Raw genomic sequence first — 22,228 nt, forward strand, 5'->3', positions numbered from 1 at the left:
CTGCTCTTGGGGCCCTCCTCACGGCCTCCAGAGGGTGCGGGTCAGGCCCTGAGTCCTTCGCCCTGTCAGCACCCAGATTTCTGAGGGGCTGTTGGCATCTCGTTCTCGGAGGACAGAAACGCTTCCCTGCATCCAGCTTAGGCACGTTGTGGCCGGAGGCAAGGAGACGACTTGGCCTTGTCACCTCCGGGCCCGTCCAGCCCGGCCGACTTCTCTCTGATCAAGAGACACCTCCTGGCTTTGCCCCCACCTCTGTCCCACGACTTCTTTCCTGATTCTGATGTTTTCTTGCTGCCCCTCCCCCCACCCTAGGTCTTCAAACCTCCTCCAGAGGGGACTCGGCTGTGTGTCGTGGCCACCAACGTGGCCGAGACATCCCTCACCATCCCGGGCATCAAGTACGTGGTGGACTGCGGGAAGGTCAAGAAGCGGCACTACGACCGTGTCACTGGCGTGTCCTCCTTCCGCGTCACCTGGGTCTCCCAGGCCTCGGCCGATCAGCGGGCGGGCCGCGCAGGCCGCACAGAGCCCGGCCACTGCTACAGGTGGGGCTCCCCGGGGACTGTCCTTGGCTCGTCCGCAGGCTCGCTCGCTCTTCATTCCGTCCTCGCTTCTTTATTCCGCAGCTGAAGGCAGACTCTGTTCTTAGCTGATTTGTTTTTGTTGTGTGAACAGCTTTATCAAGATAGAATTCTCATACCACAAAATTCACCATTTTGAAGTGTGCAATTCCGTGGTTTTTAGTGTATTCACAGAGTGGTACACCCGTCACCACAATCAATTTTGAAACGTTCTCATTATGCACCCGTTAGGCACTTCTCCCCACCCACCCCACCCCTGCCCCTGGCAGCCACCAGTCTGCTTTCTGTCCCTATGGATTTGCCTGTTCTGGACCTTTCCTGTGGTGGAGTCATACAGCGTGTGACCTTTTGTGTGTCAGTTCTTTGACTTAGCATGTTTTCAAGGTCCATGCATGATGTGGCAGCTGTCAGGGCTTCATTCCTTACGGCCGACTCATATTCCACTGGGTGCGTGGACCGCGTTGTGTGTGTCTGTTGATGATTTGGGTGGTTCACATTTTGGCTGTCGCTGTGGACGTGCATGGACATGTTTTTGCTTGAATATCTGTTTCTGTTTCTCATGGGTCTGTACCTGGGAGCGGAGGTGCTTGGTCAGATGGTAACAGCAGCTGCACCATTTACATTCCCACATTCATAGGGTGAAGGTTCTAATTTCTCCACATTCTTGCCAACGCTTGTTATTTTCCAGTTTTTAAAAATGGAAATGTGAATTGGTAGCTCACTGTGGTGCATTTCCCTCATGGCTAATGACACTGAGCATGTTTGCGCAGGCTTAGTCTCCATTTGTATATGTTCTTTGGAGAAATGTATATTCTGATCTTTCACTTACTTTTTTTTTTTGAGGAAGATTAGCCCTGAGCTAACTGCTGCCAGTCCTCCTCTTTTTGCTGAGGAAGACTGGCCCTGAGCTAACGTCTGTGCCCATCTTCCTCTAGTTTATATGTGGGACGTCTGCCACAGCATGGCTTCCCAAGCAGTGCCTTGTCGGCACCCAGGATCCGAACCAGCGAACCCCTGGCCGCCAAAGCAGAACGTGCAAACTTGACCGCTGTCCCACCAAGCTGACCCCATTCACTTACTTTTTGATGGGGTTATTTGTCTTTTTATTATTGAGTTATAAGAGTTGTTCATATAATCTGGATATTAAGACCTTATCAGAGGTATCATTAGCAAATATTTTCTCCCAGTCTGTGTCCTGTTACTATTATTTTTTTTCTTGAGGACAATTAGCCTTGAGCTAATATCCACTGCCAATTCTTCTCTTTTTGCTGAGGAAGACTGGTCCTGAGCTGACATCTGTGCCCATTTTCCTCTACTTTATGTGTGGGACAACGCCACAACGTGGCTTGATGAGCAGTGTGTAGGTCCACACCCAGGATCCGAACCGGCGAACCCTGGGCCCCAAAACAGTGCGTGTGAACTTAACGAGTGTGCTGCTGGGCCAGCCCCGCGTGCTGTAATTTTTTAATGGCTTTATTGCTGTTTTCAACATTGTTTTAAACTACAAAAAAGAAAGTTGAGAAACTGCTAAAGAATGACAGTAGTTCAGCTTGCCTGGGTGCTGGGAGCCGGGCACTGTTCTGAGCTCTCTGATGTGGTATCTGGCCAGGCCCGAGGGCAGCTGCTTGGTTAGGCCCGTTTCCTGGGTGAGGACAGTGAGACAGGAAGAGGTGGACACCTTGCCTAGTAGGTGGCCGAGTCCAGATTCGTGCCGGGTGGTGTGGCTGAGTTTCTTTGCCTTTGTTCACGTCCTCTGTGGTCGGTGCTCCCCTCCACGCAGGCTCTATTCATCTGCGGTTTTTGGAGACTTTGAGCAGTTTCCTCCTCCTGAAATCACGCGGAGGCCCGTCGAGGACTTGATCCTTCAGATGAAAGCTCTCAACATTGAAAAGGTCTGTCGCAGCCCCTAGGCCTGCCGTCTCCCGCTGAGCTCCCAGCGCACCTGCATCTGGCCTGGTCGGTGGGGCAGCCCCAGCCCCTCACGGGCCGTCTACCCTTCTCCAGACACAGGGAGCCAGGAGCTGAGCCCAGAGGGCTTTGCCCAGCCTCCCTGGGCTCCCTGCCTCCCGAGACCCCCGCTTGCCCCATGCTGCACCCCTTGAACACCCAGGGGACAGCTGCCTGGGAGAGAAGCCGGGCAGAGGGCCCACCCCATGTGTGTAGGGCTGTCAGTGTCCTGGGGGCTTGCAGAATGTTCTGCTGACTCAGTCCTTTGCAGGGAGGGGGAACAGCATCCTCATGTTCTCTTTGTCCAGGGTCACCCACCTCTCCCCTGCTCCAGGAGGGGTCATGCAGGCAGATAGAGAAACCCGGTGCCCACAGGAAGCCCCCACCTCTTTGCAGTCGCTCCCGTTCCTTCCATCTCCCAGCCCTTGGCAGCCACGCGTCTACTTTGTGTTCCTATGGATCTGTCCATTGAGACATTTTTTATCAATGGAGTCACACGGTGTTTGTCCTTTTCTGACTGGGTGCTTTCACTCAGCCAAGTGTTTTAATAGTTCGTCCATGTTGTAGCGTGTCAGCATTTTGCTCCCTCGTGGCTGCATCGTACTCCCTTGGGTGGAGGGCCCTCATTCTGTCCATCCGTCCATCAGTGATGGACGCTTGGGCTGTTGGCACCTTTTGGCTTCTGTGAACATTCGCATACAAGTACTTATTTGAACGCTGTTGTCAGTTGGGCTATTTCCAGGGTGCCGCCATTCCTGAGCTGGGTCACTCTGTCCCTCACCATTTTATTGTCTGGGGACTTTTACTCCCATTTGTTTACATATTTACTCGCTGATTACCTGTGGCCCCTTGTGACTCAATGAAAGCTCGGTGGGGACAGAGCCCTTGCCCTGTGCTTCCCTCTGTCTCCATTGCGGGGCAGCCCCTGGCGCTCATTAGGTGCTCAGTACCTGCACACATTGGGTGCTTGGTGCTTTTGTGCAAGTTGATGATGGGAGTCAGTGAAGGAGGGAGGCTGTGGGTTCCCTGGCACGTGGGCTGTGAGAGTAGCCAGGGCCCGTTTCTGGGTGTCCAGGCCCTGGGCTCCAGTTGGCATGGCTGGTGCTCAGAGGACAGAGGCAGAGCCCTGTCCTCCTGCCGGGCCCGGCCTGGCTCCTTCTTGCGGTCACCATGCTGGCCTCTCTGCGTTTACTTCTGTTTCGTGCCTCGTCTCCCTTGTCCCAGGTCATCAACTTCCCTTTTCCAACCCCTCCCTCCGTGGAGGCCCTCATTGCCGCCGAGGAGCTGTTGATCGCGCTGGGTGCCCTGCAGGCGCCGGAGAAAGCAGAGAGGTAGGGCAGGGGCGAGGGCGGGGGGCGGAGAGCCTAGTTCCCGCCTTGTTCTCGGCCCGCTGCCCCTCCCTTCCCCTCTCCTGAACTGCCCTGGGCACTGGGGCCTCTTAGCTCTGGCACCAAAGCCGCCTGGAGGAGCGCGCAACCGCAGACCTCTGTCCTCCAGGATGAAGCAGCTGCAGAGGTCCCGGCTGAGCTGCCCCATCACCACGCTGGGCAGGACCATGGCCACGTTCCCTGTGGCACCCCGCTACGCCAAGATGCTGGCACTAAGCAGGCAGCACGGCTGCCTCCCCTACGCCATCACCATTGTGGCCGCCTTGACCGTCCGGGAGCTGTTCGAGGAGCTGGACAGGTGGGGCCTGGGGGCTGGGCGTTCAGGGGCCCCTGGCCTGAGAGGCAACCTGGAGCCCAGCTCCATGGGAGTAATGGCTCATGGGTGGCCTTGCGCAAGACCCCTGTCCTCCCTGAGCTCGACAGCATTCTGATCTCTGCAGAACTCTGTTTTAGTAACATTCCTCAAGCGGTGCTGATGTCCAGGCTCTGTAGCATGATGGCTAAGCGCCCGTACTCTGCCAGGCACCTGGATTCAGATCTCCCTCTGCACTTCCAAGCTGTGTGGCCTTGGGAAGGCAACTTCACCTCTCTGGGCTTCATCTTCCCCATCAGGACAATGGGGATGAGATGTTGATAATATTGAAGTTGTTGTTAGCTGTAAATTAGCACGAGTAAAAGACTTCAAACTGTGCCTGACACGAGTGTACATGTCAGCTGTTATTTTCAGGTTTGGGAACCACAAGAATAATGCCTTTATCCAGTGTACACTTGGTGGATATTACGTCAGTTTTCAGGGTTTTTTATTTTTCGTAAGCAGCACAGCAGTGTCTGACGTTCCTCATTGGTGGGATTGCTTCTTTCTATTACTCTCTAAACGTGGAATTGCTAGTTGGGAGGCATGCACGTTTCTAACCTTAGTGGCTGCCGCAGGTGAATTTTGAGCCAGAGTTTAAGCCCTTACTCGTGTTGATGAGCAATCCCACCAGGCATTCTGTCTGTCCCCAAGCCTGTGAGCCTGCCCTGATTGACAGCTGTGTTCCTGCCCCTGTGGCCCCGAGGGCGGCCCAGGCAATAACCCCGGTGATGTGTGTGTGTCTGCAGACCGGCTGCCAGCGACGAGGAGCTCGCCATACTGAAGGGCAGGCGGGCCCGGGTGGCCCAGATGAAGAGGATCTGGGCTGGGCAAGGCGCTTCTTTGAAACTCGGGGACTTGATGGTGCTGCTGGGTGCGTGCCCGACTGTGGAGGGGGAGGCGGGCCTGGGGTGGGGCGGCCAGTGAGTGAGCGTGCCCCCTCGTCCTCAGGCGCCGTGGGAGCCTGCGAATATGCCGGCTGCTCACCCCAGTTCTGCGAGGCCAACGGGCTGCGGTACAAGGCCATGATGGAGATCCGGCGCCTGCGGGGCCAGCTGACCACTGCAGGTACAGTCCCCGCATCGGCCTCCCGGGGCTCCCAGGTCCTCCGTCCACCGGCAGCACCCCGCCGAGAACTTGAGCTGGCCCTTTGAACGTTCAAACTTGTTCTGGGAAATGTTACCTGTGTATAGCTGATCCCCATTACTCACAGATTCCACGTTTGCGAACTCCCCTGCTCACTAAAATTTACTTGTAACCCCAAAATTAGCACTCGGTGCTTCTGTGGTCCTTCGATGACACTCACACGAGCAGAGTGATGACGCATGCGTGGTCTCCCGTCAGGTCGTCCGTTGGTCTTGTCTTTTCCTTGGTGACATCTGTCTCATCACCCTCTGTCCCCAGCTCTGGCCTGGACCGGCTGCGTGCCACCTCCTGCCCAGCTGCCCCTGGGCCCCTGGCCTCATCCTGGGGTCCCACTCAGGAGTAGGGCCGGCGCTAGTTTGTTCTCTGGCTGTGGAGCAGGGAGCAGCTGGCGATTCGGTGCCCACCGCCCTCCTGCTCATGGTTGGGGCTGGCAGAGACGGGACCTGTTTGAGGCCACGTCAGGGCCGGGTTTGGGAGGCAGGGCTCCTGTGTCCTGTCCTAGATGCCTCCTTCCTTCTTACTTCTTTCCTTTTGTCTCTCTTTAAACAGTGTATTTCTTGCTGAAGGTTTTGAAGGGAAATCAGAGGTTTACGTTGCAAACCTGAGAATAAGGAAATCCACTCTGTCTTCGCTTTCCTTCCCCAGCCTGCTCCTCTGTCTTCTCTCTGCCCCTCTCTGGCCCCTCCCACTCCCAGCAGCAGCGCCTGAAGTCCCCTCTCTCTGCCCCTCCGCGGTGTCCCCAGAGCTTCAGCTCCCGTCCTTCCCTCCTGCGGAAGGACACAGTGTCGCCCCGGGTTTGTGCCTGGGCTCGGCAGCAAGGGTGACTGTCCCGTCGCGGCACCAGGGGCCCTCGGGAGGAGAGGTGGCCTCCGCCGGTCGTGCACACTCAGAGAGGACGCCCCGATCTTCTGGGCAGGCTGCCTGCACTGAGGCTAACGGGAGTTCCAGTGCAGGCTGGGCAGGTCCCCTCGTAGCCGCTCGCTCTGCCACCCACAGAGGATTTTGGGTTTTGTCCTAAGGAAGACAAGCACGTGGGTGTGGGTGTGGGTGGGCAGCTCGTTCTGCCCTGCTGAGGTCCCCCAGCAGGGGCCAAGATAAGCGGGTGACTGAGGCTGGAGCTCCGTGTCGAGTGGTGTGGGGCCTTCCAGAAGGTCAGGGCAAAAGCCAGCCCCAGGCTGCTGCCATCCTCACAGCGGGCTCTCCCCCCAGTCAACGCTGTGTGCCCTGAGGCCGGGCTCTTCGTGGACCCCAAGATGCAGCCGCCTTCCGAGAGCCAGGTGACCTACCTGCGGCAGATCGTGACGGCCGGCCTGGGCGACCACCTTGCCCGCAGGGTCCAGAGTGAGGATCTGCTGGACGACAAGTGGAGGAACGCCTACAAGGTTGGTCTCTGGCGGGGCACGGGCAGCGGGGCAGTCGCTGCCCCCAGGCTCCCCCCACTGCCCTGCCCTCTCCACCCTCCATCTGTCTCTCGTCCCCCTAGCCTGGGCATCGTCAGGACACCTGGCGAGGGGTAGCCGGGGGACCCGTGGGGGTCTGGGTGGGCCTATCCTCCTCCGTCACAGGTCCCACAGCCTCAGGGAACATCCCCACCAAGGAAGAGGGTGGGGTGTACGGTGGAGTCAGTCTTGCTTTGGGTGTTAGCTTCACCCCCAACTTTGTTTTTATAACAGCTTAATTGAGATGTAAACCACGGACTGTACAATTCACTGGTTTTTAGTATATTCACAGTTGCGTAACTGTCACCACAAGCACATGTAGAACACGTTTCTCACCCCGAAAAGAGACGCCACGCCGATGAGGAGTCACTCTCCCTCTTCTCATCTCCCCACCCCGTGAAGCCACCTTCTGTCTCTGGATTCGCCTGTTTAAGACATTTTACATAAGTGGAATCGGACAGTGTGTGGCCTTTTGTGTGTGGCTTCTCTCACTCAGCATCCTGTTTTTGAGGTTTGTCCATGTGTAGCAGCTGTCAGAACCCGCACCAGTATCTTCCGTGGCAGAACACTCTTCGTGACACAGACGCCCACGTTGGCCCGTCCGTCCGTCTGTGGATGGAGCGCTCTCACGCTTCTCGGGCTGAGTGTGTAGCTGCACTCACGTGGCTTCATCTCACCTGGTGCTTGTGTCTCCTGGACTCAGGTCCGCTCGCTGTCTCTCTGCAGACCCCGCTCCTCGACGACCCCGTCTTCATCCACCCCAGTTCCGTCCTTTTCAGAGAGCTCCCCGAGTTTGTGGTCTACCAGGAAATTGTGGAGACCACCAAGATGTACATGAAAGGTAGCAGAGCTGGCGGCCGGGCCCTCGCCTCACCCATGTGGCTCTGTTGAGCTGTGTCCACTGTGACCCCCAGCCTTTCTCCCCTGGTCCCCAGGCGTCTCGACCGTGGAGGTGCCATGGATCCCAGTCCTGCTGCCCTCTTACTGCCAGTTTGACCAGCCGCTGGATGAGCCACCCCCCACCTACTGCCCCGAGAAGGGGCGGGTGCTGTGCCACCGGGCCAGTGTGTTCTGTGAGTTGGGGCGACTTCCTGGTAGCCTTGGCTCCGGCAGACACATGGTCCCCCACCCTGCCAACTGTGTGACACGGGTGGTGTCATCCCAGGGCACCTGCGCCTTTGATGGGTGGGGCCCGGGGCTCAGGGAAGGACTTGGGGGCCGTGGGAACCCGTCCCCATCCCTCGCTCAGCGGCTCCTGCCCTCCAGATCGCGTCAGCTGGCCACTCCCCGCGGTCCAGGTGGACTTCCCAGAGGGCATTGACCGCTACAAGCACTTCGCCCGGGTTCTGCTGGAGGGGCAGGTATGCGGCCCGGCGGCTCCCTCAGCCCTTCTTTGGTGCCGTGGCGGGGTATGAGCCCGGGGTCCCTCACCCTGTCTTGTGGTCTCTCCCCAGGTCTTCCGCAAGCTGGCCTCGTACCAGGGCTGTTTGCTGTCCAGCCCCAGCACGATGCTGAAGACATGGGCCAGGTACAGGCTTCCCAGAACACCGGGGCAGTGAAGAGAGCGGGGACTGGTGTCCTGGGGTGACCGTAACAGATGACCTCCACCTGAGGGGTTTAAAACAATAGAAGTGTCTTCTCTCACAGCTCTGGAGGCCAGACGTTCAAAATCAGGGCGTGAGCCGGGCTGTGCTCCCTCTGAAGGCTCCGGGCATTCGTTCCTTGGCTTGCGGCCGCATTCCTCCCATCTCTGCTCCCTCCTCACGCGGCCGTCCCTTCCGTCTGCGTTCTCTTATACACCAGTCCTTGGGCTCAGGACTCACCCCAGTCCAGTGTGACTTCATCTTAATTAACATCAGCAGAGACTCTTTCCAAATAAGGTCACACCCTAAGGTTCTGGGTGGACATGAACTTTTGGGGGGACACTGGTCAACCTACTGTGGAGTTGCCAGGTGTTAGCCGGGGGCATCCTGCACACCTGAGCCCCTGGGGGCTTCCTGCCAGCTGAGCACAGGCCCACTTCCATCGCGCCCATCCTCCTCCTCACTGTCCTCCTCCCCCTCCTCCTCCTCTCCCACATCTTCCCCTCGTCCTTCCCCTTCCCCCTACCTGTCCCTCCCCCTCCCTCTTGTTTTCTTTCTGCCCACTGCTCAGCCCCAAGAAGACCCCTCCCCTTCCCGAAGCTGGACGATGCGGGGCCCTGAAGGTGCAGGCAGGTGTCTCCCTCCCTGTGGCTTGGGCCCCCCTCCAGGCTGCTGCCAGCCCATTCATTCACCCAGCAGCCCGCTCTAAGCGCCCGCCCTCTGCCACACGTTCTCGTGCTAGGAGGCGGGCACGACCCCGTCCCCGTGGGGGTGTTCCCGCACATGGAGGTGGACGCCAAACAGAATGTGACTAGAACATATGGCAGGTGGTGGCGCCACTATGAAGGGACAAAGAAGGGTATTGGGGACGAGGCCGCAGGCGGGGTTGGGGTGGTCAGGAGAGCCTGACTGAGCAGATTCTGGGACGGCAGGGCTGTGAGGCGGGCGGAAGCCTGGAGGAAGGTTCTGGGTGGGATGAGCAGTGGGTGCAGAAGCAGCCTGGGAAGGCAGGTGCTCAGGGAGCGTGAGGAAGGCCAGGGCAGCTGCATCAGGGGCAGCAAAGACTCAAGTGATAGGAGGAGGTGGGGTCGGAGAGGCGATGGAGTCTAGATCATTCCATTGGCCGACACCCCTGGCGTGATGGAAGGAGTCTCTTCACCCTCCCGGCAGGGCTGGCCTGGCGGTGCCGCCTGCCCGCTCCCATGGCTCCTGACCAGGCCCATCGGTGGCCAGCATGGTGGCCTCTAACCCACGTCCCATCCTCAGGCTCCAGCCCAGGACAGAGAGCCTCCTGAGAGCCCTTGTAGCTGAGAAAGCTGACTGCCGAGATGCCTTGCTGGCTGCTTGGAAGAAAAACCCCAAATGTGAGTTTGACCAGCGTAGGTGCCCGATGGTTCAGGGTTGGGAGTGGGCAGGATGGGGCCCACTGAGGCAGCCCAGGGTCAGCGGGGGATCTGCCCTGCAGTGAGCAGCTGGCACAGGGCCACCCTGACACTGCCTCCCCATCTGCCCCACAGACCTGCTGGCCGAGTACTGCGAGTGGCTCCCGCAGGCCATGCACGCCGATGTGGAGAAGGCCTGGCCGCCCACCCCTGACCGCTGAGCCGACACCTGGCCACGGGGCCAAGGGCTGCTCTGGAGCCCAGGGGCTGGTCACCCTGGCGTGGGACTACTCCAGGAGGCGGGTCCAGCCCGATTCTGGACACAGCCTGCTCCTGCCCTGGCAGTCTGACCGAGGTGTGACTTTTTTTTTTAACTATTTATTGCGTGGGTTGCGTGGTGGATGATGACTTAGCTCCCGTGCTCATGCCGTTTTAAATGTGCCCTGTGGACTTCATTCGTCCCCGTGGCCTCCCCCACAGTCCACACCCTCCCGTGTGGAAGGGTGACAGCATGGAGCAGAGCATCTCCCCCAGGGGTGGTCAGCCCCTGGGCGGCAGGGAGCTCACACTGCACCCCGCAGAGGGTGGGCTTGTGCTGGGCACCCACACAGCTGCCCCGCTGCCCTTGAAGTGGAGCCCCCGGGACCCTGCCCCCTTCCATTCCCTCCCCCTTTTCTCTGGTAGTCAAGGAGGAAAGTAGAGGGGCAGAGGGGGGTCCCTGGGCAGGACAGAAGGACGAGAGGGCTGTGGGCTGGACCGAGGCCCTGCCCCTTCATCCTGCAAGGCGAGAGGCAGAATGGACTCGTCACCAGCGTCCTGCTTCTGCTGCACACGGAGGCGGCGTCACAAAATAAATATCCCTTCCGCCCAGACCCTTTTGTCCTTGACTCGGGGAAGGACGCAGCAGTGGACACTTGGCTGCTCCAGGGGTGTGGCTCGTCAGCCAGGCCTGCCTGCTGCCCGACTCCGGCTCCTGAGGGAGGCCCCCTCACTGGTTCTCCACCTCCCAGGCTTCTCTCGAAGGCCTTCACGGGCTGCCTCTTCCCTCCCGCCCTTCAGACGGGGTGCCAGGCCCCGAGCTTCCACTCCACACCCCTCCCCGGCCCCGGGCGGCCTGCAGACCAGGCTGCTCGACCCGTGCCTGCCGTGACTGAGGGCAGCTTTACCTCCTCGCTGATGTGTAGAACTGCGATATTTCCCACTTACAAGTCCCGATCTCCAGCTTCTCTACAAAACTCTGAGCACACAAGTGCTGGCAGTTCCCAGGTGACCGTGGGAGCCGTCTTCTCGGTGCTGCGCAGCCTCCTGCCTGACTGCCCGGCCCTCCTCCATCTCACTCAGCGAAGGAAAACTGTTCTGATTAGGCAGGTTTTTAAAAAAAATTTTTGAGATATAATTAACGTACCATGAAATTCACTGTTTCAAAGTGTATAATTCAATGACTTACGTTCACGGTTGTGCAGCTGTCATCACTGTCTAATTCTAGAGCATTCTCATGGCTCCGAAAAGAAACCTGTACTCAGGGGCCGGCCCCGTAGCTGAGTGGTTAACTTCTCGGCTCTGCTTCGGTGGCCCAGGGTTTCACCGGTTCGGATCCTGGGCACAGACATGGCACTGCTCGTTGGGCCATGCTGAGGTGGCATCCTACATGCCACAACTGGAAGGACCTACAACTAAAAATATACAACTGTGTACCGGGGGGATTTGGGGAGAAAAAGGAAAAATAAAATCTTTAAAAAAAGAGGAAGAAACCTGTACCCATCAGAGTCAACCCCACTTCCTCAGCTGTAGGCACCCGCTGATCTGTCTGTCTCCATTGATGTGCCCGCTCTGGGTGTTTCACATAAAGAGTCACACCACACGTGGCCTTTGTGTCTGGCTTCTTTCATTTAACAACCCTTTCAGGTTTCATCCAGGTTGTAGCAGGTGTCAGCTCTTGATTCCTTTATGCCTGAACGATATTCATTGTGTGGATCCACCACATTCTGTTTATCCATCCATCTGTTGATGGACATGAGTTTCCACCTTTTGGCCATTGTGAATAATGCTGCTATTACCCAGTTCATCTTACTGAATTGTAAGAGTTCTGGAAACAAGTTCTTTATCAGATAAATGATCCGCAAATACTTTCTCCCATTCTGTGAGTTGTCGTTTCACTTTTTTTTTTTTTTTGGTAAGGAAGATTGGCCCTGAGCTAACATCTGTTGCCAATCCCCCTCCATTTTGTACGTGGGATGCCACCACAGCATGGCTTGATGAGCAGTGTGTAGGTCCCCACCCAGGATCCAAATCCATGGTCCCCCTGGGCTGCCAAAGCAGATCGTGTGAACTTAACCACTATGCTGCCACGCTGGCCCCTGTCTTTGCCTTCTTGATAGCGCCCTTTGAAGCACAAGAGTTTTCAGTGGATCTGGCTTACCTGTTTTTTCCTTTGGTTGCTTGTGCTTTTGGTGTCATCCAGGAAACCAGTCCAATGTAATGAAGCTTTTCCCTTGTGTTTTCTTAAGAGTTCATAGTTTCAGCTCTTACGTTTAGGTCTGTCATCCATCTGGAGTTCATTTTTGTAAATGGTGTGAGGTAGGTGGCCAACATCCTTTACGTGTGGTTATCCAGTTGTCCCACCACTGTCTGTTGAAGAGACTGTTACTTCCCCCATTAAATGGTCTTGGGACCCTTGTCAAAAATTTACTAATCATAGATGCATGGGGTTTATCTCTGAACTGACTAAAGAATTTTTGCACGTTATGAAATTCAGAATTTTCTAGCAGAAACATGAATCCCCATCCCAGAGGCACCCCCCCGTAGCCAGTTTCCTGCCTGGGAATCGGCACAGGGGCACCTGAACCCCCGGCTTCCTCAGCACATCACCGAGATTCCCTCTGCTCGCGGAGCGGCCCCGTCCTTCCCAGCAGCTGCGCGATGGCCCACAGCGCAGCTCCGCCGTGGTTGTTAGCCCAGGCCCCAGTGACGGGCCTCTGTAATCATTTGATGTTACAAGCAAAGCTGTGTTGGGTAGCCTCGTGTATGTGTCACTTCGTGTCTGTATGAAAGATGGTCCCGTTGTCCTCCAGGGAGATTGGACTTCCCACCGTGCTCTCCTCGAGACCATATTGGGCCACGTCACTGCCCTGCTTAAAACGTGGGAAGATTCTCCATTACTTGAGGGCTGAAGGCCACCCCTGTGACGCAGCTTCCAAGGGTGTGCGTGCACAGACCTTGCACCCCTGCGTCATCTCACACCACAGCCCTCGGACCACCCTGGATTCCTTCCATCTTCCCTCAAGCACCCTTGTCAGCCCCCGCAGGTGCTCTTCCCTCGCCCGGGACGCTTCTGTGCCTTGCTGCCTCGCGCCCTCTGGGTGGCTTCTCACCTTCGGGGTTAAGCCCCTCTGGACCATCCCCAGGGAAGCTGGCCTGGCTGCCATCCACTTAGGTAGGCAAGCCTCTGTCTCGCTCGTCATCTTGTGTCCCCAACACGTGGGAGTGCAAATGTTAGGAGAAAATTGCAGCAAATTGTAAAAAGAAAAACCTGAAGCCAAACAGGCGTCCCAGGAATCTAAAGGAAAGGAAAGACGTCTGACATCGGGGAAATTGTCGATCATGTGATGTGGAAAATGATAGAAAAGAGGTCAGGAAATGAAAAAATAGACAAATATTGCCAAACATGATAAAGAAACAACATACCAGTGGATGAGCTATTGCGATATGAGAAAAAGACGAGAGAGAAGGCTGTGACCAAGGGAGCTGTGAAAGCCCGTCTCAGTGGCTGGTAGGTTCAGAAAGATGCTCAACCTCGCAAATGGGCAGGAAATGAACATCAGATCAGTAATGCAATAACAGCAGATCCAGAAAACATTAAGAATCGTGGCAACACCCAACACTGGTGAGAACATGGGACAAAGCATCTTCACAGTGTTGGTGGCTGTGGGAATCGCCACAGCCTTGGGGGAGAAATCCAGCAGTATTTACAGTAAAAACACAGTGCTCCACGGGGGCCTTCACGCAGAGATGGGAGCCAGGAAGCAAGCCTCACGGATGGGTTAGATGTTGACCACAGCTCCTCAGGAGACAAAGCACAGGGCGCTGAGTGACGGCTGATCGGCTGAGGGGAGTGTGGTACACCACTCATACAAATGAGCCTGGTCTCTGCTCACCTGGAGGGACTCCCACCGCCCATCAAGTGAGAAAAGCAAGTGTCAGCGTAAACTGCATGATTCCACTTCAGGAAAGACAGCCCCAACCGTCCCCCGCCCTCACTGCCGTGTATGATACTGTGAGAGAGGGAGACGATGTGAAAGGCACCCGACTGATTATCTGGGGGCTCGGGGGGGTTAGAGGGACAAACTGAAGAAATAAGAGAAGAAAAGAGAACAAATTCACATTGCAAGACCAAAGAGATCATAGGAAAACAGCATGAAGACATACGTGGAGGATGTTCATGACAGATGCTGTTAATAACAGCAAAAATTTGGAAATATCACACGTGGAGGGGGTAAATTACGGCACAACCAGATTGTGAAATACTTTGCAGCCCTTCAACGTGATGTCATAATGTCATCAACACAAAGCAGCATTTCACAAGTGCACTGAGTGAAAACAATCCGGCTACACAGCTGCCCGGCGAGCTCCTGTGTGTGCTGCGCGGGAGGAGCTCACACTGCCGGCCGCAGCGCCTCCTTAGAAAGCCCAGCTGGCGGGCTGGGCCCTTGGCTGGGTCCTGGAACTTGGGTTTCCGGAGGATTCTCACTGCTCTCTGACTGATAAGGGTTGGCTCACTGCACCCACACTGTACAAATGACATGGCTTGTGCTCCACACCTGCTTTCCTTTGGGGAGTCTGGCATTTTGCTGCAAGCTGGGCAGAGGATGCCGGCGTGGTCAGACCCCCGTGACATCCTGGCGTGCTGAGTCTCTCAGGGGCCTCCCTGGGCAGAAGCTCCGAACACCTGCTGCTCTGTTTTTGTTGTTGGGGGAAGCGTGCCCCGGTGTGCCCCATGGCAGGGAGAGAACATGAGGAAGCCCACAGGTGGATTCCTCCAGACGCCACCAGTGTCTTCTCCCTTAAGATCCGAGTGTGTATCCTCACTACACTGTTATCATAAATCTCAGCTGTGAGAACAACTGTACACCGAGTGCAGTGGATCCGTCTAGAGAACCTCTGAATGTGGGGGTGGTCATGGGGACATCCCCTCCGGCCCACACGTGTGTATGGAAACGTCTAGATGGCGCTCGGGACCTGTTAGGATGGTCATCTGGCACCGTGAGTCTGGAGAGGCAGTTGATTTCCTCTCACTTAGGTATTTTTCCTAAGTCAGTTTGTGCTATCACAATGTAAATGCATAAATTCCATCATATAAATACATAAATAAAACAAGACAACAAAGATCCACGTTTAACATTCCAAAACTCTTCCGCTTCTCCACAGCCGGGCCTCTAACCCCATCCCCCAGCCTAGGAGCCCTCCCCCACTCTCTCTCTGTCTCTCTACATTCAAGCCGCCTGCGGGTTCTATGGGCTCTACCTCCAGCCTTTATCCAGGACCCCCATGCTCACCACCTGCACTGCAAGCCCCCGCCCACCTTCCACAGCCTGCGTCCCCCACTGGCCGCCTGGGCCTTGGCTGTGGCTTCCTCGCTGGTGTCTGGTGTCCACCCTGCCAGCCCGTGGTGTATTCTCCAACATGGCAGCCAGAGGGAGCCTTTTAAAATCTAAATCTGATCATGCCATTCCCCTGTATCAGGCCTTCCAGCTAGATTTCAACCCCCTCCTAAGCCCATAAACTACACTCCATGCACAAGGCTTTCTTTCTGTCCCTTTGACACAGAGCACACACACACACACACACACACACCCCTTCAACCTCAGGGCCTTTGCACCTACCATTTCCTCTGTTTCTGCAGTTAGGCCTCCCTGACAGCTTGTCTACAGCATCCCCCTTTGGTCTCCATCTCATTGCTGTTACTGTCTTCATAGAACTTATCACTACTCGCTTAGTGCTAGTCTTGGAACTGGAATATAAAGGCCAGGAGGGCGGAGAAACCTTACCTGTCTTATCCAGGGATATACTATGGTACTCGACGCTACCGGGGTACACAGTAGGTGCTCAGTGTGTGCACGTTACCTGGCATCAGGCGCTCAGGAGTCTATTGGGTGAATGGGCAGCTGCAAAACTCTCCTTAGAAACCCAGTGTTTTCCCAACTGCCTGATGACGTGGATAGCTAGGAGCATCTGTTTAAAGATGCAGATTCCTGGGCCCGCCGCCGACCTACTGCACCCAACTCTCCAGAGGAGGGAATCCGGGTGTCTGCGATGTGGCTCAGGGACGGTGCCTAGAGCTGCCTGCTCCAAGGGAGCTCCGTCCTCAGGCTGGCTGATGGGGGCGTCGGGGACCCCTTCGCTGCTTGGCCTTCCCAACGCGTAACTGTGGTTTAGAGGAAAAGACTAAAACGTGGAGATGCCGGGGATTGAACCCGGGGCCTCATACATGCAAAGCATGCGCTCTACCACTGAGCTACATCCCCTGACTCTGAAGCGTGCTTTCCGGGAGTGAGATGTAGGAAGTCGCGCCTTCGCTGCGCTTGTACCTATTTCTTCCTTTAAGGACGCTCAGCGTCTCCGTGGGCTCAAGAAGGTCTCTCGGAGCGCTGCGGGAGCTCGCTGACCCGGGGCGCCCGGCGCTGCGACTCCGGAGACCCGGCCCCGAGCAGACGGCAGCGGTAGCCGGAGAACCCGGTCCCCATATGGAGCGACCTGGAGAAGAGCGAGAACGGCTCGTCCTCGTTAGTATAGTGGTGAGTATCCCCGCCTGTCACGCGGGAGACCGGGGTTCGATTCCCCGACGGGGAGGCCAGGTGCACCTTTTAACTAAAAAGAGACTTGTCACCGCCGCCGCGAGGTGCTCTCTGACACGTGCCCTGTGCAGACGCACGAGGAGCCGTCCGGCCCCGTTGTGCCTGGAACCGTGTCAATTAGGGCGCTTCCGAGAGGTGCCCTGCTGCCCCGGGAGGCGCTGAGCCAGAAAAGCTGCGTCCTCAGCGGAGGCCCGAGTAGGTGTGTCCGTATCTTGGGGTACGTTTATATTTCCTTTTCTGATCGGCATCACAGTGACAGCAGCTCACCGCGACCTCGTTCCCACCGGGCGCCGGGCGGCGTCCGTGCGGCCCGTGCAGGCGCGCTGCTCCCCCCGGGGCGGTGTCTGGCCGCCTCGTCCTCCCAGGGCGCGGTGGGGCCGCCTCGTCCCCCCAGACTCGGTGGGGCCGCCTCGTTCCCCCGGGGCGCCGTGGGGCGCGGCCCGTGGAGAGGCCCCGGCCGCCGCACCGTCCGCTCTGCGCCCCGCTGCCCTCGGGGGAGGAGGGCGGGGAGACGGGGGCGACCCCGACTTTCCACTCCCCGCCTCTCTGGACTGTTTGAAATGTGTCTTCCCGTCCCCCTCCCTCCCTCCCTTCCTTCCTCCCTCCCTCCCTTCCTTTCTTCTTCACTCCACTTCTATCGACACGATGCACCTGAACGGTTTGCAAAGACCCGCTGCGCCGCCCCGAAGCGCGGCCTGGGCGCCCCTGCTGCGCCCCTGCTCCCGAGGGCCGGCGCGTGTGCTCGGTGCACCGCCGCCCCCGAGCTGCGGCCAGAACAGCGGCAGGTGCGGGAGGCTCTGTCTGCGCCCCCTTCTCCGCCTGAGGACGGGGCCCCCCAGAGCAGCTCGTGCGCACAGATCCCCTCCCGGGAGCCCCGCCAGCCAGGTGACTGGCTCTCGTCGTAGGAGAGGAGACTAGGACTTGACACCAAACTACGTCACAAGCTGTCACCTCCCAGCTGTCCTTCCAAGGCCCGGTCGTCTTTCCTAAAATCCACTTGCTCTCCGCTGAGGCCTGCGTTCCCGTGCCCTTCCCCGGTTAACGCACTATAGAAACTCAAGTCTCGCAGCTGGTTTGGGTTTAGTCGCTATTTAATCCTGTGATGCCCCGTACATGTAATATTAACAATTCATTAGAAACTAACTTGTCTTGTGGGGGTGAAGAAAACATTTATCTGAAGTTCAGTAACTCTGTCCGTTTCATTATGATTTCTTTTTCTTTTGTTAAATTAAAATAAAGTTAATGTTGATGCTTTTTGTTAAAAACGGGGTATAGAATGTGATCCTATTTTAATAAAAATGAAGCGCCCATCTCTCTCTCTCTCCCTTTCTCCCTGTTTATGTCTGTAGAGGTGGAATTCCGTCAGCTGCTCTCATGAGCGCTGTTTCTCAGCAGCGAAATGTGGGCATGTATCAGCCCACCTGTTGATACTTTTCTGTGGTTTTCAATCTTGAGCGTATTTTGATAAAAAATCAATCATAAAAATAAAATGATGTGGCAGTGATTGTAGCGGACTGAATAGTAGCCTCCGCAAGATGTGTCCGCCTGGAAGCTAGGAGTGTGATCTTGAAATAAGGGCCTTTGCAGGTGTCATTAAAGTAAGAGACTCGAGAGGAGATCATCATGAATTAGGGTAGGTCCTGAGTCTAGTGACACGTGTCCTTACAAGAGACAGAAAAGGAAAGGCCACACAGAGACGTAGAAGGACAGGGGCCGACGGGGGAGCGATGGAGCAATGCATCTAAAAGCCGAGGAGTGCTGAGGATTGCCCGCCACACCAGGAGCTCCGAGAGGTTTCATCCTCGAAGCCTCCAGGAGGAACCAACCCTGCGGACACCTTGACTTCAGACTTTTAGCCTCTAAACTGTGAGAATAAATCCAGTTTGTGGTCATTCGTTACAGCAGCCCCAGGAGACACAGTAATGATGACCTCGTGACTCATTTATTCAACAAATGTTTATTGCCAGCTTCCTCTCTCCTGGTCATTGGGCTGACATGTTTGAGAAGAACGGGACAGACTGCATGAACTGAATGATTGGGAAAGAAATTATGAGGAAACAAAACAAAGTGAATAAACCATTTTAAAAAGTAGTAACAATGGTCATGAGACTGGGATAGCATTTTACCTTCTCAGTTGTTAATGACATCAATTACATTTCCAAAACACACATTTTGCTTTAGGATCACTGTAGATTCATGCCCAATGGACATTGAAGCCTGCTCTTCTCTCAGATGTGCAAGGCTGGGTGTGCTGTACTGCTGGTCTGGCTGTTTGGAGCTGGATCTGGCCAGACCTGACACCTGATCAGAAATGAACACACTGGGCTGTACCTCTGAGAGGCCATTTGCAAGGCCTCTGCAGGAGGATCTTCAGAAGGGGACCTGTTCTCCATAGAGAGGGAGCCAAGGATTCCAGAAGGGAGACAGACATTCCTATTTCTCCCAGACCCTTGAAATCAGAAATCTTCCCCCATCCAGGAAAATGCAGCCACAGTAGGTGTTAGGACAGGCAGGCGGGTGTATTAGTTGCCTCGGCTTCCAAAACAAAACACCACAGACGGAGTGGCTTAAACCACACATGTATTCTCTGAGTCCTGGAGGCTGGAAGTCTGAGATGGAGGTGCTGGCGTTTGGTTTCTCCTGAGGCCTGTCCCTGGCACGCAGGGGGCTGACTTGGCGCTGCGACCTCACATGGCAGTCCCTCTGGGTCCGTGTCTTAGCCTCTTCTTAGAAGAATACCAGTCCTGCTGGAGGAACGACCCCTTCTAACTTCATCACCTCTTTAGAGGCCCCGTCTCCACATCCGGCCGCGTTCTGAGGTGGCTGGGGTTAGGGCTTCAACACAGGAATTCGGAGGGGGCACAATTCAGCCCATCACATTGGGTTTGGGGACACTGAGAGGACTCTGGTTTGCTCCGAGTTTCCATTTGGAAGTCTAGCTGGCGTCTCAAAACCTCAGGCCTCTGTGACAGTCTCGATTCCCGCACTCAGCCTGCGGTGCTCCCGCCCTGGCTCGAGAGCATCCAGCAGCCGCCCGGTAGTCCAGACCAGCCCCTTGGTGTCATCCTTCACCCTTCCTTTCCATTACTGCTGCATCAGATACACCCCCCTCCCCGTCTTCAGCTCTTCCAGGCTGACTTTCTTTCTGTTGCTCCAACTAGTCGACCTTGTTTCAGCCTCAGGGCCTTTGCCCCTGCTGTCCCCTCTGCCCAGAGGCTCTCCCTGCAGCTCTCGGCACAGCTGGCTCTTCACTGTTCAGGTCTTCCCAGCTCTCTCCTCCTCTCTCTTCTCCTCCTGCCCCCACCCCTGGCATCCCACCCCATCACGACGATTTATTGTACTTCTCAGCATTACTCTTGTACCCAACTATCCCGTTACTGTATTTGTGGATGGGCCAGAGGGTCACTGGGTGCTCAGCAAACACATCATGAAGGACCTCCCCACTCGCTCATCAGCTCCCAGACAACACTCCCCACCCACCCATTGCCCAAAGGGGAGGGATGCAGAGCTGAACCCTGATGCCCACCTGTCGGTGTCCCCATGCCAGGCTGCCGAGCAGGTGCCGCAGGGGCCACAGGTGCGGCCGCCGTGATTGCAGGCCGGATGTGAGTCACTCATGGCCCCAAGGAAAGCCACCTTCTGGCCAATGCGTCCTCCCACGCGCCTTGGCGTGGTCAGCATCCCTGCCATACCTTGGGCTGCTTGGGAAGCTGGCCCTGTTTCTTCGCACAGAGAAGGGAGCTTGAAAAAGCAAAGCTCTGAGCCAAGTAGGATTCATTCATTCGTTCTTTCGTTCATTAATTCAACAAATATTTATTAAGCACCTGTTATGTGCCAGGCACTGCTCCAGGCCCTGAGGGATACAGCAGTGACACAGGCAGATGACTTCCCTGCTCCTCCTGGGTCGGTCCTAGCTGGAGAGACAGATATTGGAAATGGAAAACAATACATAAGCTAACAAACAATAAGGGGCTGGGGTCTTGTTTGGAGGAGTGGTCAGGGAAGGCTTCTTGGAGGCGGTGGCCTTAAAGGACGCGAAGGGGCAGGAGCAGGGCGAGCCTGGCGGTCATGGGTTCCACCTGCTCCGGGTCTCGCGGCATCTGGTCCCCAAGTCGAAGACCCAGGGCCGTTAGGACGACGAGGAGGAGAGAATCGCAGCCGAGCGCCAGCAGCGGCCGAAATAGCTCAGTTGGGAGAGCGTTAGACTGAAGATCTAAAGGTCCCTGGTTCGATCCCGGGTTTCGGCAGCCGGTTTTTTTTTTTTCCCTTTTTTTTTCCCCTCTCCCCAAGAGAAAGAGGCGGGGGGCAGGGAGTGAATAGACGAAGCCGATTCTTCCCAATGAACGAAGACATTTCACTTTTTTAGTTTCAAACAGCTCCGAGCAGCAGCCACGGGAAGCCAGAGGGATGGAAACTTGCGCGCAACTCCTCATCCGGGGATATCCACCAAGGCCGAGTTTTTCCTGACCCCATTTCTTTAATTTCGTAAACGTTTATTAATCTCTGTTGCATGTTTGTTGATGTCTGTCCGTTAGTTTTTGCTCTCTGTTTATTAACGTCTGCTGTCTGAACCTAGCGGCTAAATCAAGGATCCGGCAGGAAACGGCTTCTTTAAGACGGAATTACGCCAAACGGGACTTTGCATTCTTTGGTTTTGTAGGAAAAGATAAAATATTGAACCATTGGAAACATATTACTATTTAGGGGAAGCTACGCATGCCTTAAAGGGGAGGTCTGAGGAGCAACGAGTAGCGCCCGTCCTCGTTAGTATAGTGGTGAGTATCCCCGCCTGTCACGCGGGAGACCGGGGTTCGATTCCCCGACGGGGAGGCTGCGTGTATTTTACCATTCGTCTCTATTTTTTTCGTTTTTCTTCTAAACAAATAAAATTCTCCAACTGCCGTAGAAATTCCTTATTCTCCTCGCGAAGAATACACCCGACGGGCAGGCGACACTCAGCCTGACAGCAGTTGCCTTTCGGCAGCTTAGTCCCAGGCACACTCTGGCTCCCCAGTGTCATGTGGTTGCAAAAAAGAGACCCCGTTCTGTCGCTGAAGCGGTGTTTTCGGTTCCTGCAGGCCCACGGCGCGGCCGCAGAGCGTTAGCTGTACATGATCGTTTCCCAGAAACCGTCAGGTCCTCAGCCGGGAGCTGCTCGCTCGGCTGCAAACCTCCCCTCTTCCTACGTCCTTCCAGCCCAGAGCCTGGCTCTCGGAAAAGGTTTAGGGATTGAGGCAGGAGGCGGGGTGCCTCCAAACAGGAACGTTTTCTCCTCTGACCTTGCAGACTCCACCTCTGAACACAGCGCTCCCGCTTCCCAGGCTCCCGCGCCTGCCTTCTTGCGTTTGTCTGTTCGCTTCACATTCATCCCTCGCATCGGTGCTGGGCACCCGGGATGCGCCAGGCGCTGGGGATCCAGCAGGAGGGAGACTAGGCCCTGCCCTGCTGAGCCAGGGAGCGACGGAGGGACGCAGACAGTGAACAAGTAGAAACACAGCTTCTGAGGGTGACAGATGCTGTGAAGAAAAACAATGCGTGGGATTCGTCGGCCCTTTAGAG

General features: G+C 56.2%; 1 protein-coding gene and 4 non-coding genes across 10 annotated transcripts in view; 4 read left to right on the plus strand and 1 right to left on the minus strand.

Moving 5' to 3' along the window:
* DHX37 (DEAH-box helicase 37) overlaps positions 1-18,130 on the plus strand; it is a 39,586-nt gene extending 21,456 nt beyond the window's left edge. For 2 of the 6 annotated variants that reach the window (XR_001401492.3, XR_011505301.1), the window contains exons 15-28: positions 313-545; positions 2,362-2,473; positions 3,753-3,859; positions 4,026-4,214; positions 5,018-5,142; positions 5,220-5,336; positions 6,624-6,796; positions 7,580-7,694; positions 7,789-7,926; positions 8,120-8,214; positions 8,308-8,381; positions 9,703-9,800; positions 9,954-10,173; positions 10,690-11,679. Coding sequence is in view for 3 of the 6 variants with exons in the window: in XM_014862594.3 (XP_014718080.2) it covers positions 313-545; positions 2,362-2,473; positions 3,753-3,859; positions 4,026-4,214; positions 5,018-5,142; positions 5,220-5,336; positions 6,624-6,796; positions 7,580-7,694; positions 7,789-7,926; positions 8,120-8,214; positions 8,308-8,381; positions 9,703-9,800; positions 9,954-10,039 (1,662 nt within the window). In the remaining 3 variants the exon portion in view is untranslated. Of the gene's footprint in view, positions 1-312; positions 546-2,361; positions 2,474-3,752; positions 3,860-4,025; positions 4,215-5,017; positions 5,143-5,219; positions 5,337-6,623; positions 6,797-7,134; positions 7,354-7,579; positions 7,695-7,788; positions 7,927-8,119; positions 8,215-8,307; positions 8,382-9,702; positions 9,801-9,953; positions 11,680-16,419; positions 16,610-18,018 lie in introns of those variants that run through there. The other 4 variants (XM_014862594.3, XM_014862595.3, XR_006531685.2 and 1 more) reach the window with 3 other exon arrangements.
* Positions 16,268-16,339, minus strand: TRNAA-UGC (transfer RNA alanine (anticodon UGC)). The gene has a single exon. It is a non-coding gene; the product is annotated as a tRNA-Ala (tRNA).
* On the plus strand, positions 16,593-16,664 carry TRNAD-GUC (transfer RNA aspartic acid (anticodon GUC)). The gene has a single exon. It is a non-coding gene; the product is annotated as a tRNA-Asp (tRNA).
* Positions 18,131-20,843: 2,713 nt separating the features above from the next.
* Positions 20,844-20,916, plus strand: TRNAF-GAA (transfer RNA phenylalanine (anticodon GAA)). Its single transcript has one exon. It is a non-coding gene; the product is annotated as a tRNA-Phe (tRNA).
* A 511-nt stretch (positions 20,917-21,427) lies between these two features.
* Positions 21,428-21,499, plus strand: TRNAD-GUC (transfer RNA aspartic acid (anticodon GUC)). The gene has a single exon. It is a non-coding gene; the product is annotated as a tRNA-Asp (tRNA).
* Positions 21,500-22,228: the final 729 nt, after the last annotated feature.

This window comes from Equus asinus, chromosome 8 (genome assembly GCF_041296235.1).
Source record: "Equus asinus isolate D_3611 breed Donkey chromosome 8, EquAss-T2T_v2, whole genome shotgun sequence".
NCBI classification, from domain to species: Eukaryota; Metazoa; Chordata; class Mammalia; order Perissodactyla; family Equidae; genus Equus; species Equus asinus.